Source organism: Hordeum vulgare, chromosome 1H (assembly GCF_904849725.1).
Source record: "Hordeum vulgare subsp. vulgare chromosome 1H, MorexV3_pseudomolecules_assembly, whole genome shotgun sequence".
Lineage (NCBI taxonomy): Eukaryota > Viridiplantae > Streptophyta > Magnoliopsida > Poales > Poaceae > Hordeum > Hordeum vulgare.
In genome coordinates this window covers 45,280,572-45,298,913 of record NC_058518.1, presented here as the reverse complement: position 1 = coordinate 45,298,913, position 18,342 = coordinate 45,280,572, and the positions used below count along the sequence as shown (strand labels likewise).

Here is an 18,342-nt window from a genome sequence, read left to right as displayed (position 1 = left end):
TGGGCTGGTGGGACAGCCCACAAGTGCCCTATGCGCCAAGGAGAAGAAAATCAAGAGAGAAAGAAAAAAAAAGGAGGAGGTGGGAAGGAAGGGGGACTCCCTCCCACCAAACCTAGTCCAACTCGGTTTGGGGGGGAGAGTCCTCCCCCTTGGACTCGGCCGACCCCCTTGGGGCTCCTTGAGCCCCAAGGCAAGGCCCCCTCCCTCCCACCTATATATACGGAGGTTTTAGGGCTGATTTGAGACGACTTTCCACGGCAGCCCGACCACATACCTCCACGGTTTTTCCTCTAGATCGCGTTTCTGCGGAGCTCGGGCGGAGCCCTGCTGAGACAAGGTCATCACCAACCTCCGGAGCAACGTCACGCTGCCGGAGAACTCTTCTACCTCTCCGTCTCTCTTGCTGGATCAAGAAGGCCGAGATCATCGTCGAGCTGTACGTGTGCTGAACGCGGAGGTGCCGTCCGTTCGGTACTAGATCGTGGGACTGATCGCGGGATTGTTCACGGGGCGGATCGAGGGACGTGAGGACGTTCCACTACATCAACCGCGTTCTCTAACGCTTCTGTTGTACGGTCTACGAGGGTACGTAGATCACTCATCCCCTCTCGTAGATGGACATCACCATGATAGGTCTTCGTGCGCGTAGGAAAAATTTTGTTTCCCATGCGATGTTCCCCAACAACGAGCTCATCTCATACATCATCCACGGGCTCGATCAAGGCTATCAGCCCCTGGTCTCGGCCTTGGACGCTCACGTCACTCCGGTAACTCTTGACGAGCTATTTGCTATGCTTGGTAATTTTGACCAGCGCATGGCACAATACCACGGCTCTAGCGGCGGCTTCAAGTCGTCGGCAAACTCGGCTTCCAGGGGCCATGGCGGTGGCTCTCGTGGCTTCTCCCGTGGCAGGGGACGTCGCGGTGGTGGCTCCCCTCGCAGCAACTCCAAAGGACGTCGTGGCGGTAGCACCAACAGATCTAGACCAGATATGCCTCGCTGCCAGATTTGTGGCAAGCTTGGTCATACGGCAAAAGACTGTTGGTACCACTATGATGAAGATGAAAACTCCTCGCAAGATGAAAACTCCTCGCAAGATGAAGAAAAGGTGGCAGCGGCCACAGATGGATCCTATGGCGTCGACACCAACTGGTATGTTGACAGCGGCGCCACAAACCACATCACCAACGAGCTGGAAAAAGTCATCATGAAGGAGAAATACCATGGAAAAGATCAAATCCACACTGCAAGTGGAGAAGGTATGGGCATATGTCACATTGGTCACTCAATTCTTAATACCCCTAGTAGAAAAATCCATCTTAAGAGAATCTTGCATGTTCCTCGTGCTCACAAAAATCTTATTTCCGTTCATAGAATTGCCATTGATAATCATGTGTTCCTTGAATTTCATCCCTGTTTCTTTTTTATCAAGGATCAGGCAACGCAGAGAATTATCTATCGCGGTAGATGTGTTCGAGGGCTCTACCCATTGATCCCGGAGTTCAGAAGATACAATAAACAAGCTTGTGGCACCATCAAGCTTTCATCCACCAGATGGCACAATCGTTTAGGACATGCCTCTTTCTCTTTAGTTAAAAAACTACTTAGGAAAAATAAGCTCCCGTTTGTTGGTGAGCGCAATATCGAAACTATTTGTCATTCTTGTCAGTGTGCTAAAAGTCATCAATTACCATATCCCATATCCACCAGTGTCTCCACCAAACCTTTAAAGTTGATTTTTTCTGATGTGTGGGGTCCTGCTCCCTCCTCTGTTGGTAGACACACTTATTATGTGAGTTTTATCGATGACTACAGCAAATTCTCATGGATCTATCTTCTTAAGAAAAGATCCGAGGTGTTTCAAATTTTTCAAAACTTTCAAGCACTAGTTGAACGAAAGTTTGACAGCAAAATCATTGCTGTCCAATCTGACTAGGGAGGAGAATATGAGAAACTCAACTCCTTCTTTCAAAGTCTCGGTATATCGCACCATATATCTTGTCCTCATGCTCACCAAAAAAAGGGTCAGCAGAGCGTAAGCATAGACATATAGTTTAAGTTGGTCTAGCTCTCCTCGCAGGAGCCTCCATGCCCTTAAAATTTTGGGACGAGGCCTTCCTCACAGCCGTTCATATCATCAACATGCTACCAAGTCGTGTCATTCACAATGAAACACCCATGGAACGTCTCCTCCATGTTAAAACCGATTACACATCTCTCCGTGTATTTGGTTGTGCCTGTTGGCCAAACCTACGTCCATATAACAATCGCAAACTCATGTTGCGTTCCAAGCAATGTGCTTTCCTTGGTTATAGTGCTCAACACAAAGGAGTTAAGTGTCTCGACATCTCCACTGGACGGGTCTATATTTCTCGAGACGTTGTTTTCGATGAGACAAAATTTCCTTTTGCCAATCTCCACCCAAACGCCGGTGCTCTCCTCCGTAAGGAAATTTTACTCCTACCGTCCTCTCTATCCGGCTATGATCAAAGGGGGATTACCAATTGTGATGATCATATGATGACTAACCCTAACAACCTCCTTGAGTGTTGTGATGATGCAGAAAACAATAGGCACACCTCGGACGAAAACACTGAAGCAAACGGGGAACAAAACAGTGCAAACGAGGAACAAATCGGCCGTTATTTCATGTGCCGCAGTCCAGGGGACAAATCCTCCTCGGATCCGCCGCAGCGCAGAGCATCAGCCTCGGATCCGCCGCCATGCAGAGAATCAGCCTCGTCACCCGCGTCCAGCAGCAGCGGCGCAGTTACGGGCGGGCGGGCGGCTGGCACTGGTCCGAGTCGATCGCGACTTGCGCCCCAATCACAAGTCTACAAGCGGCGCGCTGTGATTCACCGAACCACCAACGGGCCCACCAATCATTGGGCCATAATGACGCCGAGCAGCCTCGCGGATCCTCTGTGGCCCAAACCTCCGTCGCGCAACAGCCAGAGGCCACAGAAGATCTCCGCGCCTCGACAGCACCAGCAGCAACAGGCGACACGCCCGACGTTGTTGGAACAACACCTGACAGTGACGTGGCTGCAGGCAATCCTGCCTCGGAGTCAGGAGAGGATCAACCTGGTGGCACTCCAGGATTCTCTACGCCATCTATTTCTGCGGAAATACCAGTGGCCTCCACACAACGTCATACACGGCTACGACAAGGGGTAATCAAACCCGTTGATTATAAACATATTACAAAATATGGATTTGTTTGCTCAACAGGTGAACCAGGAGAACCCAACACCTTGGAAGAAGCACTTGGTAAGGAAAATTGGCAAAAAGCAATGCAAGATGAAATTGTGGCACTCAAGAAAAATGAGACGTGGCATCTTGTTCCTCCACAGCAAGGTAAAAATCTTATTGATTGCAAGTGGGTCTTTAGGATAAAACGAAGAGCTGATGGAACAATTGATCGATACAAAGCCAGACTTGTTGCAAAAGGGTTTAAACAACGGTATGGTATTGACTATGAGGACACCTTTAGTCCAGTGGTCAAAGCTGCCACCATCCGTCTTGTTTTGTCTATTGTTGTGTCCAGGGGGTGGAGTCTACGACAGCTAGATGTACAGAATGCGTTTCTACATGTGTTCTGGAGGAAGAGGTTTTTATGACACAACCTCCTAGGTTTGAAAATCCACGTGCACCATCTTATGTGTGCAAACTTGACAAAGCTTTGTATGGTCTGAAACAAGCTCCAAGAGCATGGTACTCGCGTCTCAGTAAAAAGATGCAAGCACTTGGTTTTGTCCCTTCCAAGTCAGATACTTCGTTATTTATTTATAACAAGTTAAATACATCCATATTTGTTCTCATATATGTTGATGACATCATTGTAACCAGCTCATCTGATGAAGCCATAACAGGACTGCTAAAAGACTTGAGTACAGAATTTGCTCTCAAGGACTTAGGAGATTTACACTACTTCCTTGGGATAGAAGTAAAAAGGCACAAAGATGGTCTTCATCTCTCTCAAGCTAAGTATGTTGCAGATCTGGTTAAAAAGGCTGGTTTACAGAATTGCAAACCTGCTCCCACTCCTTTGTCTAGTACAGAAAAACTATCTCTAGTTGAAGGAGAACCTCTGAGCTCAGATGACAGTACAAAATATAGAAGTTTAGTAGGGGCACTTCAGTATTTGACCCTCACTAGACCAGATATCTCATCTGTTGTTAACAAAGTCTGTCAATTTCTTCATGCTCCTACTACAGTTCACTTCACTGCTGCAAAACGTATAGTAAGATATGTGAAAAATACTTTCAGCATTGGTCTAAATTTTAGCAAGTCACCCTCTACACTTGTCAGTGCCTTTTCTGATTCAGACTTGGTAGGATGTCTAGATGATAGACGTTCAACTGGTGATTTTGCAGTTTTCTATGGACCTAACCTAATATCTTGGTGTGCAAGAAAGCAAGCTACTTTCTCTAGATCCAGCACAGAAGCAGAATACAAGGCACTTGCCAATGCAACAGCAGAGATCATATGGGTACAGTCCATTTTGAAGGAACTAGGTATGAAAAATACTAAAGCACCATGTTTATGGTGTGATAACCTTGGTGCTACCTATCTGTCTGCAAATCCAATCTTTCATGCTAGAACAAAGCACATTGAGATAGACTTCCATTTTGTTCGAGAAAGAGTTGCAAACAAACTCTTGGATATTCGGTTCATACACTCAAGGACCAAGTAGCAGATGGGTTTACTAAGGCTCTACGTACCTTCAAGAAGCTTTGAAGACTTCAAACATAATCTCAACTTGATGAGGTTGTGATTAAGGGAGGGTGTTAAACAATGCCTTGAACCGGTACAACAAGGAGATATCTTCAACCGTAGCTAGAGGTAGCTAGACAAGATAGATACTCATGCAACTCTTTATCTTTCTTATCTCTTGTTTACTTCTTCCTCAAGCTATATCTCTAGCAACAACTTGTACGCGTGTACTTGTACGCGTGTTTGGGCTCGCAACCTCCTATATAAATATCGTAACGCGTATGGCTAAAATGTTTCCGCCATCTCGCACACTCAGGACGGGGCGGGAAGAAGAGCGGGAAGCGAGGCAGGCCTCGCAAGTGATCGGCCGGGTGAGCCTCGGGCTTGGCAGAGGTTTTTTTGGTCAGATGTCTGTCACTCTTTGATGCTGCCATGCCACGTGCTGCAGGTCCTAATTATGTCATACTAACTGTACCATATACTAATGGAGAGGGCGAGGGCGAGGGCTAGATTAATTACCTCCTGTAAACTGTGGATGCTAGCCATGGACATTCTAGGCACGAGCATGTTTTGTGAAGGAATGAGCGACTCGTCCTGCAAGAAAATGTATTGCCTCAGTAAATAAAGAAATACTGATCTAAACGTTCTTATATTTCTTTAAGAAGGGAGTATTAGAGTGTTTAGATCACTACTTTAGTGATCTAGATGCTCTTATATTTCTTTATGGAGGGAGTGCTTTTGAGAGAATGGCTGAGCCCGCGCTGTCGGGTGTCGAGTAAAACTAAGAAAAGGTGCTCGATTTTATAAGGTGATAACGCACTGTAACATGGTCCATTCTTAGTTTTATTCGTGAGTCACGACCAGAAGGCAGGTTCAGTTTAACACCGTTAGTTTTTCGTTTTTCTTTTTGAATGACCATGTGTTGTCATGGAACAACAAAACACGTCGTGATAATCTGCAATGCGTAAATCGAATTGGTGCAACAAATTGCTGACAGCAAGATCGTTTGCGCGGCAACGCTTCCAGTTCTCAAACAGATCAGGAATTCGGCTGCCTTCAAGAATCTTTCTTCTTGTCAATGAACTTCAACCGATCAACAACAAAATTGGACTTAAGTGACGTCTATTTGCTGGGGCAGCGGCGTAGGATTTGCCTAGTGCTGTGATGGTCGTCGCCGCCAGAGAGCGTCAGCATTGACGCGGAGCCAGCAGCGTCCATGGCTGGAGTGGGAGAGACAAGCATGGGAGTGGGAATGTTGCAGGCCTGACGGGCATCGGGCAAAATGGTTATTTTGCCCTTTTCACCCCGCAATCTTTGTTTTCATGCGCTCTCGCAGTCAAGATAAGCACAAATTTGAACAGGAGTACGACCAGCATTTAGCAATCTCTAAAACCAAATATTCTATAGACTCCGCGGGTACAAGACTAGCAAAAAATTGCACACAGGGCAATTGTGTTCAGTAATCAGTATCCTCTCCCTTTCAAGAGCTACCACTACAACCTTTCAAAAAAAAAAGCTACCACTACAAAATAGTACTGGATGGAACCATTGGACATCCAGGAAAAATATGCAACTCTTGACTTGCACTACTAGCCCCTACCAGTACCTAAAGGAATTCCAGCTGCAGGAAATGCGGGGATGATCATACTGCAACTGTCAACATAAATTCCTTTTTCCTATGGCAAGGTGATCATGTATTCTCCTCAGTAGATCAGTAGAATCATGCAAGCAGCAGAATCAGATACAATAAACATTAAGCAATAACACCCTTTTCTTAGCTGGCACTGCCAAAAAAGAGGACTGCAGTCCTGTGCTGACTGTTTCTGGTATTAGCTGGACCAGATAAAGTACAAAAGCAACATGTTAGGACCGAATGACGAGTCATTGAGGCAACGAGGAGATAAGGAATGGCTTACAGTGAACTGATCTCCTCTATGTACGGATAGAAGGATACTAAATGGCAGGTTCGGTATGCATTCCCGGCGTTGTTGCTCTATCCGTGTCATCAACGAGTCGGCGGAACCGTGCCGCAAGTTCTTGGTAAAACTTCATATCCGATGGGCTTACTCGGTCGATTGCCGACTTGAAGTGTATAATTGCTACTTCTGGGATGTCAAAGCTCTCCTGGTGAAAAATCCAAATAGTTTATCAGCAAGCTTCTAGTGAAGAAAACACATCTAGCCCTTGTGTACCAGAATGGACAAAGGGCAGGGGCAGCATACATCAAGAGCAGCTACAGCGGCTTCCCTGCAGACGAGCTTTATGTCGGCGCCGGTGTAGCCTTCTGTGAGTCTAGCGAGTTCGTTCAGATTGACATCGTCACTGCAAGGAATGCTACGTGTATGAATCCGGAAAATATCTTCACGGTCAGCTTCATCTGGTGGTTGAACATCAAGCAGTCTGTCGAAACGGCCTAGTGCATACATCATTCATGAAGTTAAACCCACAAAAGATAGAAAACATTGCATATGTAACACAACAAAGAACAATAGACCATAAAATGCATGTGCATAGTCTGTGTAGTTAAGACAGATCACCTGGTCTCAGAAGTGCAATATCGATTTTGTCAGGACGATTCGTAGCTGCAATAACAGTGACACCAATCCTTTGGTCCAAACCTGTTGCAATCATAGTAATTATAGAATAAAAACCTAAACGGCAAAGATATGTATCGCTAGCCCCATATATATTAGGTGCTCAGTTATGTGAACACCTTGGGTGCAGCAATAACATCCATTTTAATGAATGTAACCTAGGCTTCTTTTATAAGATTATTCTGTTACTTGTATCAAGAATGAACCAATGTGTGGAATCAACCAGTAGAACCTAAAGAAATACTAGTAGAAACGTCATATCTGATCTAGTTTACATGCTTGACTGCTTGGTTTGTGTAGTCATCAATTAAATCAATGACAGCATATTATACAAGAGTAACCCACTTTCCAGTATTTAACTAATGATAGAAAATCAATGATTTGATCAAATAAAGACTGAGGTAACAAGTGGTCAGTTGCTGATCATGGGCCAACCAATAGTCCCTAAGGAAGAACCAAGGCTTACCATCCATTTCCTGTAGCAACTGACTGAGAACCCTATCAGCAACAGATATGCCATTACTTCCATGGCCACGAGTTACCGCAAGCCCATCTATTTCATCAAAAAATAATATTGCAGGTGCATTTTCCTTCGCCTTCGCAAATAACGATCTCACTGCCTTTTCAGAGTCACCAACCCATTTGCTGAAAAGCTCAGGACCCTTAACTGCAAGGAAATTCATCTTTGCTTCAGAAGCTACAGCACGAGCCATCAATGTCTTACTGCAACCTGGTGGCCCAATCATTAGCAACCCTCTAGGAGGGCGGATCCCTAAGCGTTCAAACGCGTCTGGACATTTCTGTGGCAACTGGATGGCTTCAATTAACTGCTTCTTGATCCTGGTTTGACCACCAACATCTTCCCATCGTACCTTCGGAAGCTCTAGCATTACCTGTGCAGGAAATGATGGAAGCATTAGCATTGTGCTACGTTCTACAGATCACACACATATTTTACTCAGATTGGTGTTTATTTCCCATAAGATAGTAACACACCAGGGTTCATCTCAACCAACCAAATTAAGAATACCTTTCATTAAATTGAATTGTTATACCAGAACTTCACATCAATTGTTCTTGAATGTGCAACTTTAGTTTACTTTTCACTGCGCGTCAGTTGGAGTCCATGACGCGGATATTGACACAAACATATGAAAAGAAAGAAAAAAAGAAAGAGAGAAGAATAACGCTTACAAGATAAGAACTACTATGAAAGAAATCACAGCAAGTAATAAGAGAACAAATCTGAGAAAGAAACTGTTATGACCAGAGGCCCAGTTATCTTAATAATATTAGGGGCTTAGCCCAGTTTATTATAGCCTAGGGAACTTATATATAGTCATGTAATCAGCCCTTTTGAGATTAAGCAAAGATCAATCTATTTTGATCGGCTCCAACTAGGAGCCGGTGCCCTAACCCTAGCCGCCTCTTCCATCGCGCCGCCGCCCCCATCCGTGCGAGACGGCGCCCCTGCGCCGGCGACCACAGCCGATCCCCTCCTTCCCCTACAACCTCCGGCCAAGACCCGGTAGACCCTAGTTTCTACCAGAAACACTAAATGAACATACAAGGTGGATAAAAATGATACCTCACGCATTGCACTTGGTCTAACTTTCATTTTAGCTTGTTCAAAGTCATCTTTAGTCACCAACAATAGCAACTCATCTTTCTTATCATCCGGCTCGTTACTTTCTATGATATCGCCTCTACCGGTCCAGCAATGATCCTCCATTGACATGGTTAACTTTGAGAGGGATGATGATAATGAGCTTATTTCATAACCCAAAAGACCATCAATTTCTTGAATATTAGTCTTTTCTGCATTTATGTCACGATCACCAAGTAGTTGAGTTGAACTTTCTTTTACACTGATATAACGGCGTAGAGCACTCAATGCAGCCTCATTGCATAGTGCAGCTAGATCAGCACCCACGAATCCATGAGTGGCAAAAGCAAGGGACTCAACTTCCTCACTAGTAAGAGAGTGGTGAACTCCACTTAGAAGGTGGTGAAGTATGTCCAACCTCTGTCCTGGAGATGGTACTCCTGCAAGTGAATCAACAATTGATCAACTTTGACTTGCTCAACAATTTATCAACTGAACAACCATATTATTTCAATATTAGGCTTATCATCGATGATAGTCAGCTTGCATTTGATGCCATCTGTAAGCAGTCAGCCTCAGTTTACCCTAAGTTCTGAAAACAGCTACTAAGGTGGTGCAGATAAACAGTACATGGGGATGATGTTACCAGTACAGTATCGCAAAAGGAATCCTACATGTATTCGGCACATATACTAGTACTGGTTTTAGTTGCACACAATACCTTTTGTTAGGGGATGATTGCACACAGTACCTTAAAAAAGAACAGCATGACCTACAATAGATATAGAAACTGCAGTACATGAGAAACATCAGAGATTTCTACCTATTTCAATTTCTTGATCGAATCTTCCTGGGCGTAGTAATGCACGATCAATACTTTCAAGCCGATTTGTAGCAGCAATCAAGATAACACGATCATTACGGCCAATCTCATCCATCAGTTTTAACAGAGTGGCCACCATTCTAAGAGACAACTCCTCGCCTCCATCCTTCCTGGCTGGAGCAATCGCATCCAATTCATCAATAAATATCTAATATCAATGAAGATACGCATTATCAATCCTCAAATAGTAATAATTAAGACACCGCATACTTCCTCATTGTAATATTGAGAAACCATTGATAATTAAATAATTCAATCCATGCACATCAATAACAGCAGCTATTGCTAATTAGATCATTCAAAAGTCCTCATCAAAGTATAGAGAAACCATTTGTAGTTAAATACTGCACTCAATCCATAAACATTGATAATCAGCAGCTATTGCTAATTTGGGTCACTAATAACTCAAGAGATAACGGATACTAACACCTAGCTTAGCCGAAATCTAGGTCATAAGAGATTTTTGTTTTTAATATTCAATTGCAGTAACAGTGATAAATCAATTTTAAAATGGAAATTTATAACTTCGCCTAAAATGATAAAAAATGTGTAAAGGGTGATATTCCTCAAAAGATGGATGAGCAATAAAATATATATGTAGGCATGTTAAATGCTTTTGTCAACCTTTATTTTCATCTCGAACACTAAGGGTAAACATCTGAGGGTAGGAATCCTTTTAACTCAAGTTCTAGAAGTCATGAACAAAAGATTGCTCATTTTTCTATTCCACATGATACAGGGTGAGGGAGAAAACGTTAAGAAATTATGACATTAGCCTCCTAAAAAGGTAGTATACTAAGAGTAGGTTTCAAGTGCTGCCGACATGACAAGGAAAAGAACTGGTTGTCCATTAGAAAAGAATCTAACCACAGCAGGTGCAGCTTGCTTAGCTGAAGTGAAAACATCATACAACGTTTGTTCACTTTCACCGTGATACTGACTAATGATCTCTGGTCCATTAATTGTAAAAAGATTGGCTCCCAGGTCATAGGCACATGAAGAAGCAAGAGAGGTTTTCCCTGTTCCAGGTGGACCATAAAGAAGAAGACCTTTATACCTGAAATGAAACAAAACAGTATATTGTTAACTAACAAATAAATGTGTTTGCAATCTGGGGGGGGGGGGGGGGGGGGGGGCAAGTTCACACTATACCTTGGTAAATCATGCAAACCATTCCTTGGCAGACCAATTTGATCTGCTAGCGAAAATGAAATCATTTCTTTCACTTTTGCTGAAACTTCAGATAACCCACCAAGTCTTTGATCATGATTGGCATCTTCACTTCCTGTATCAGCACAGATAGAATATTCTGGTGGGAACCCTGGCTTATCTGACCCAAACTCCTTTGAAGATGATAAATCAGAAAGGTGCACTTTTGTGGTTCTGTCAACAAGGAACAAAGCAGGGGTTCCAACCAATTTACCAGAGACATCTGCATTAGACGCTGAATTTCTTTTCTCATGCATTACATCCAGGGCAGAACCATCTGTTTCTGCTCGCAAAACAATGAACATAGATAGTTTCCCGCACATTGAGAGAGGGACATAGTTTCCTTTCAGCAAGTGCCTACCATCGAGCCACCGTGATGCAGAAGTCTGCAGCAAGTCATTTATTTTGTCATCTGCTAATGCTGATTTTGCAGTGGCTTGATCCAAGCACAATGAAAAGCCACTGTTAGATGCACCATCATGTGATTCTTTTCTGCATGGAGGAGTTGAAGGAATCCTTTTAGGTGACTCCATAACCATCACATTTCTTACAGGATGGCAATCAGAATCTGACTTATTATGACTGGACGGCGCAACTTTCGTTGGGACTAGACTGAGATAAAGATTGCTGCATTTTATCACCCGCAAAAGCTCACCAGCATCAGCTCGTTTTGGGGCTTGAGATGTATATAGGGGGCTAATTAGCAAAGAACGACCTACTACAGGGTATCCCAGTGTGCAGGCAAGGTCCCAAGACAGCTTGATGTCATTCTTTTGAACCTGATAAGAGTGACCATCCAATCAGAAACTTTGCAGTTTGGCATTCGCGACATTTATACACCAAGAGAAGAAAGATAACAAAGGCACGTACCTCACGTGAAGGGAAAACTGTGGCAGTCACAAAATTCACCCCAGCTTCATTAGAGATGAGATCATCGTCCACATCAAGATCGAAGAATCGGTTGCACTCCTCAAATAAACTATCAAGTGGGAAGCCATCTAAACTGTTACTACTTGAAGAAATGAGTGACACCTAAGAACAAGGAGACAAAGCTCAGCTAATTTGAACAAAACAACACAGACGCTGGTAAGCTGAAGTTTTATCTTTATTGGAATCCATGGGAAGTTCGAATGTCAGTTCTACAACCAAGGTACCATAAATCCATAATCCACTGTGTGTTAATCTTATTTTCAGCAAGCTGTAAATATGATTCTTTGCAGCATATTGAAAAAATTGTGGGTCAATCAATGTATATTCGATTGACCAGATGTTACAACAGTAGAGCAAAGATACATCCACACAGTCAAAGGTGGGCTCAGAATCAAAGTTTTAATATCAAGAATTGATGTTACATGGAGCATGGTTTGCACTGAAAACACAAGTGTAGTGCTTAGTTAACAAGTTCGGTGCAGAAATAAATCCTAATTTTCAGGAGGAGCATACAGAGATGAGGCACCCAGGCCGTAGCCCAGAGCTGACCATGGCAGGCTCGGCGAGCCAAACCCTCCCCTCGCCACCACGGCTCCCGCCCCTAGAGACCACATTGGAGACGGTGCCGGCAAAACAACCGGCGCCTCCGCAGGGTACGAGCGCCGGGTACCGCGCTGCCGCCGCTGCAGCGGTGGACGAGAGGTCCAGGCAGCCACCGGTGCCTTCACGGGTGCGAGAGGGAGGGGTACGAGGTGACGGCTGCGGGGATGCCGACGGCTTCTTCTTCTTGCCCTTCGAAGACATTACAGCTGTTCCGGCGAGCTTCTAGGGACCTAAAATGCACCGATACAGCTACGTAAATTCACTAGTTTGGAGAAGTGTCATTATGGGGATCCATTTTGCTATTTATTTAATTCACAAAAATATATATGTATAGAAGCTAGGAACAGCAGATTACGTTCTTGCTTGCTCTCCTGAGCTAAAATGCACCGATACAGATACGTGTATCAGTATCTACGGATTTGTAAATTCGCCATTTTGGAAAAGCGCCAATACGGGGACAAGATTTACTTTTTTTTTAATTAAAAAAAGCGAAATTAATAGAAGCTAGGAACAGCAGATTACCTTCTTGTTTGACCTGCACAATCTGAGAAAAAATATAGAAAGGCTTGCAGCATGGCATAACACGAATGGTGGAACCTGAAGATCAATCAGCTAACATGCAAAAGGAGAAACAATCACTTTAAACGGTAGTATTATAGATCTGACTGTTAAAATCAACAGCACAGCGTAATAGTACCACCATGTTCCCAATCATAAACAAGATTTGGGACATCGATCATGCCAACAATACCACTAATACTAACGTGTAAACCAATTTTCGTCAGTATAACCAAGACAAAGCTCCTGCTCTCTCAAATTGCATGTTACTGCTAAGCTTTGATTTCAGGTCAAGACGGTGCCGATAAAACAACTTAATCTTTTCCTTTTCATATATCATGAGTCATTGCATGTTTCAGTGCTAACATGTTTAAACCAAACATTTGCTAAACTGAAAAAAATCGAACTAAAATTTGTAAACATTTGCCCCTACAAGCATTATCACAAACACCTATAAAGCAAAATCCTTTCACTTGTAAACTTGAACACGCAATGGAAATACCATGCAGCAAGCACTCATCAAGAAACAGCCACCATTATACTCACAATATCCAATCTACAGCAAGCACGCATCCAATACAAAAAAACATTAAATCGGATTATTATTATTATTGAACAAACAAGGATGCAAGCGGAAGGAGGGAGGAGGGAGGAGGGAGGAAGGAGGGGAGGGGGGAGGGGGGCGAAGGAGTGGTGGATACCTGCCTAAGGACTGGTCTCCGGCGTAGGTCCGGTCGGCGGCGTTGCTGGGCGGGAGCGGCTGCTCCAGGGAGGGAGGCGCTGCTCGTGGGAGCGGCTGCTCGACGGAGGTAAGCGGCTGCTGGGCTCCTGTACCGGCGGCAGGGCAGCGGAGGCTTCGGCCGGCCGAACGCGCCGCGGCGGAGGACCGGCAGCAGCGGCGGCGGCTAGGAACCAGCGTCAGCTCGTTTGCTTTTCCGTTTCCTCGACTACGAATTTTGTTGTACTTGGCGAGGAGCACTTTTAAGGGCCAGTTCTTTTGAGCTGGTGTGAAAATAGCTAAAAAAATAAATTAATATTGCATTTTATTTATTCTTTTTGAAAAATATTGCACAAAATTCAGAATTTTCAAAAATAATACGGCCTCGGCTTAGGCGTGGCCGATTGGAACCTATCGGCCTAGCCAAGACCAATAAGTCCTAATCGGCCTTGGTTAGGCCGATAGGCCTGGCAGCCTGGCTTCCGGGAGCTTATCGGCCTTGGCGAAGCGAAGGCCGATAAGCTCCTGTCGGCCTTGGCTAGGCCAATAAGTTTCTATAAGCTTGGCTTAGGCCAATAAGGATTAATTGGTGTTGGCTAGACCAATAGGTGCATGGGATTTATTTTTTGCATGTTAGCTATTTTCCAGGCTCCATTTCTCGCCCCATTTCCCGCCAATTTTTAGTAAGAACTTTTAAAAGACTTATACTTAGCAACAAAGAGAATAGTACATAGTACAGGCTAGAACACGAAATTTCCAGCAACTTTTACTTTTATACTTACGTTTGTACAACCGTCTTAGCATCAACACTACTTTTTTTTACTTTGTAACCCTGAGCTACACCATTATAAATTGGGTTAGAAATTGATAGGCTCCAGCCCCAGTGCGCCTTGCATGCTCTTACAAGAACGGCCGTCGTGGAAACTGCAAGAGAAAGACAAATATGCGGCGCCGGCCTCTCGAGATGTTGCAACAAGGCTGCATGGACAGCTGTTGCAGGCTACAGGCCAATTGCATGTCAACTTTTTAGAGGTCTTTTTCATTCTCATATAGTATATAGTAAGAGTGAACCGTTTGATCAAAGCTCTTGCTTGCCTCTCCCTTAATGCATGGCTAGGCCATAGACGTGAAACAAATCAAACACGGAAAACACGAGAGACAAACGACAAGATGCAGCAGGCTGCATGCATGTGCATCAACCTCCTTTGATGGCTACCACAAACATGGAGCTCAGGTTAGTTGTTGCTTGGTGATACATACTCGTGGGTTGGTGGCACCTGACCCGAGTCTTTTCTCTACTTCCAATCCACGGACCTGCCTAGGGGGCTAGAGCTCAGCAAGACGACATCGTCTTCTTTAACGAAAACCACAAACACAAAAAGATACGTTGTATTGTACGAATACATCATTGATTTTGTAAGGTAGCTAGAGAGCTAGAGTAGATAAAGCATGGAAATTGCAAGAAGAGAGAGAGGGAGAGGGAGAGAGAGAAGAGAGAAGAGAGAAGAGAGAAGATAGAGAGAGAGGGAGAGACATAGAGGACTAGAGAAAGTTGTCGTAGTAGAGGGGTAGCGATCTATTCTTCGTTTTTTTTTCAAATTGGCCAAGTTTATCAACCATACACTTGTATTGGTGCCTTGGCTCGTGGCACCAACCAAATGAAGAAAGGGAAAGAGAAGGCATGGCAAGAGCAAGTTTCGTTTGATAGTGTGACGCTGCCATGATCATGATCATGCACGTCTAACTACTTTTGCTACCTAAACAAGACACACTGATTCAACATAACTACATTCCGACTGCCTCTCCCACTGACACTGCCTCGCTACCGACGCACCTCCTGGTAAATGTACCGCCCGCCGGCATCGCCGCTACCTCATTGCCTTCCTTGGTCATCGCCGCCCTTCTGCCCGACGCCGAGCCTGTTTGCCCCCCGTCGCCGTCGTCAGAAACAAGGTGAAACGTCGTCACCATAGCCGATTCATCGGATTGCTTCGAATCTTCTTCTTTTTCCGTCGCCATTTCCCGCCAATTTTGGCGGGAATGTATGGGGGATAAATTGGCGGGAAAGTATGGGGGGTAAATTGGCGGGAAACGGGACGGAAAATGGAGCGTGGAAAATAGCTAACATGCAAAAAAAAATCACATGCACCTATTGGCCTAGCCAACACCGATTAGTCCTTATTGGCCTAAGCCAAGGCTGATAAGGACTTATTGGCCTAGCCAAGGCCAACAGGAGCTTATTGGCTTCGCCAAGGCCGATAAGCTCCTGGAAGCCAGGCTGACAGGCCTATCGGCCTAACCAAGGCCGATTGGGACTTATTGGTCTTGGCTAGGCCGATAGGTTCCAGTCGGCCACGCCTAAGCTGAGGCCGTATTATTTTTGAAAAATCTGAATTTTGTACAATTTTTTTCAAAAAGAATTAAAAAAATGCAATATTTTAAAAAAATAGCGTGAAAATAAGCTCATGTAAAAATAAGTTGCTGTGAAAATAAGTTTTAGATAATAAGCTAGCTAGTTCTTTTCAGTATCTGTTTTTTCAGCTTATGTGTGATACGATCAGAAAAAAAATCTGCAATGCCCTTTGGTTAGATCGTTTGTTCGAATTAAATGATATTGCGCTATTATTCACTATTTCGTTGCCCATATAAAAATAAATTCTACTTTCAAACACCACAACATGCTATGATCCAACATAAGGAAGATCATTGTCTAGCATACGAATATCATGCATGCATCATTGTCTCATGTATGAGTACCTTGAGAAGAAGTACTGAATAGAAAAGATCTTTAAAATTATTACATGATTTTCCCAACAAATTGTCTCATCTATTTTTCATCATGTCAATAGAAAAGAATTGGAATAATTAATATGTAGTACAAACGATATGTACATTTGTGCTCACAGAAGCAAAAAATCTTCCACACAATACACCATATCAACACATCTATATCAAAATTATTTCTTCCATATCAACACACCATATCAACACAATACCAAATCATATGAGGTGGTGGAGAAAATCCAATACAAAAACATCACACGAGCTGCTCACTCATACGTCTCAAACGTATCTATAATTTTTGATGGTTTCACGCTGTTATCTTGCCTTCTTTGTATGTTTTATGTACCTTTTTATATCTTTTTGGGACTAACTTATTAATTCAGTGCCAAGTGCCAGTTCCTGTTTTTTCCGTGTTTTTGACTCTTTTCAGATCTGATTTTGGAACAGAGTCCAAACGGAAGAAAAACCCCGAAATGATTTTTTCCCGAACGAAAGAAGACCAGGGAGCCCACAAGCTCCCACCACGCCACTAGGGGGGAGGCGGCGGTGGGCAAGCTTGTGGCCACCCTGGCCGCCCCCTGACCTAAGTCTTGCGCATATATATTCCCAAATATTCCGCAAAAAATCAGGGGAGCCTCGAAAATACTTTTCCGCCGCCGCAAGCTTCCGTTTCCGCGAGATCTCATCTGGAGACCCTTCCCGGCGCCCTGCCGGAGGGGACTTTGGAGGTGGAGGGCTTCTTCATCATCATCATCGCCCCTCCAATGACTAGTGAGTAGTTCACTTCGGACCTACGGGTCCGTAGTTAGTAGCTAGATGACTTCTTCTCTCTCTTGGATCTTCAATACAAAGTTCTCCATGATCTTCATGGAGATCTATCCGATGTAATCTTCTTTGGCGGTGTGTTTGTCGAGATTCGATGAATTCTGGACTTGTGATCAGATTATCTATGATATATATTTGAGTCTTTGCTGATTTCTTATATGCATGATTTGATATCCTTGTAAGTCCCTCCGAGTCTTGGGTTTTGTTTGGCCAACTATATCTATGATTCTTGCAATGGGAGAAGTGCTTGGTTTTGGGTTCTGCCATGTGGTGACCTTTCCCAGTGACAGTAGGGGCAGCAAGGCACACATCAAGCAGTTGCCATCAAGGGTAAAAAGATGGGGTTTTTATCATTGGTTTGAGATTATCCCTCTACATCATGTCATCTTGCTTAAGGCGTTACTCTGTTCTTATGGACTTAATACACTAGATGCATGCTGGATAGCGGTCGACGTGTGGAGTAACAGTAGTAGATGCAGAAAGTATCGGTCTACTTGTTTCGCACATGATGCCTATAGAAATAATCATTGCATAGATATCGTCACGACTCTGCACAGTTCTATCAATTGCTCGACAGTAATTTGTTCACCCACCGTCTACTTGCTTTCATGAGAGAAGCCACTAGTAAACACTACGGCCCCCGGGTCTATTCACATCCATCGTTTACAACTCCGCTTTTACTTTGCTTTGTTACTTTGTTGCTTTCGGTTCTCACTTGGCAAACAATCTATAAGGGATTGACAACCCCTTCATAGCGTTGGGTGCAAGCTTTTGTGTTTGTGCAGGATCTTGAGATACTCTTCCTTCGGATTGATACCTTGGTTCTCAAACTGAGAGAAATACTTACCGTCGCTGTGCTACATCACCCTTTCCACTTCGAGGGAACACCAACTCAAGGCTCCAAGGCCACGGGGG

At 44.0% G+C, this 18,342-nt stretch overlaps 1 protein-coding gene across 4 annotated transcripts; it reads right to left on the bottom strand.

The window, feature by feature from the left end:
* Window positions 1–6,092: 6,092 nt before the first annotated feature.
* LOC123413242 (calmodulin-interacting protein 111-like) lies at window positions 6,093–14,048 on the bottom strand. Of its 4 annotated transcripts, XM_045106277.1 has the most exons (13): window positions 13,802–14,019; window positions 13,065–13,154; window positions 12,453–12,772; window positions 11,880–12,041; window positions 10,953–11,788; window positions 10,668–10,857; window positions 9,741–9,948; window positions 8,900–9,357; window positions 7,778–8,204; window positions 7,255–7,335; window positions 6,940–7,130; window positions 6,634–6,841; window positions 6,093–6,550 (listed from the first exon to the last, which is right to left on the bottom strand). In XM_045106277.1, exons 3-12 carry the CDS (start codon window positions 12,741–12,743, stop codon window positions 6,671–6,673), a joined length of 3,015 nt encoding a protein of 1,004 aa, XP_044962212.1. In that variant the 5' UTR covers window positions 12,744–12,772; window positions 13,065–13,154; window positions 13,802–14,019; the 3' UTR covers window positions 6,093–6,550; window positions 6,634–6,670. The 4 variants fall into 4 exon arrangements, with proteins under 4 accessions (XP_044962212.1, XP_044962148.1, XP_044962264.1 ...); XM_045106213.1 differs by lacking the exon at window positions 13,065–13,154 and having other exon boundaries at window positions 13,802–14,048; XM_045106329.1 differs by lacking the exon at window positions 13,065–13,154 and having other exon boundaries at window positions 13,806–14,019.
* Between the last annotated feature and the right edge of the window lie 4,294 nt (window positions 14,049–18,342).

Bases quoted from the DNA above. Each gene is read 5' to 3' on its own strand.
- LOC123413242 (XM_045106213.1), bottom strand. From the start codon at position 12,743: ATGTCTTCGAAGGGCAAGAAGAAGAAGCCGTCGGCATCCCCGCAGCCG. The intron at 12,042-12,452 runs GTATGCTCCTCC...CCTTGTTCTTAG, and splicing joins GGCCTGGGTGCCTCATCTCT to GTGTCACTCATTTCTTCAAG. The intron at 7,336-7,777 runs GTAAGCCTTGGT...TGATTGCAACAG, and splicing joins GTTGCTACAGGAAATGGATG to GTTTGGACCAAAGGATTGGT.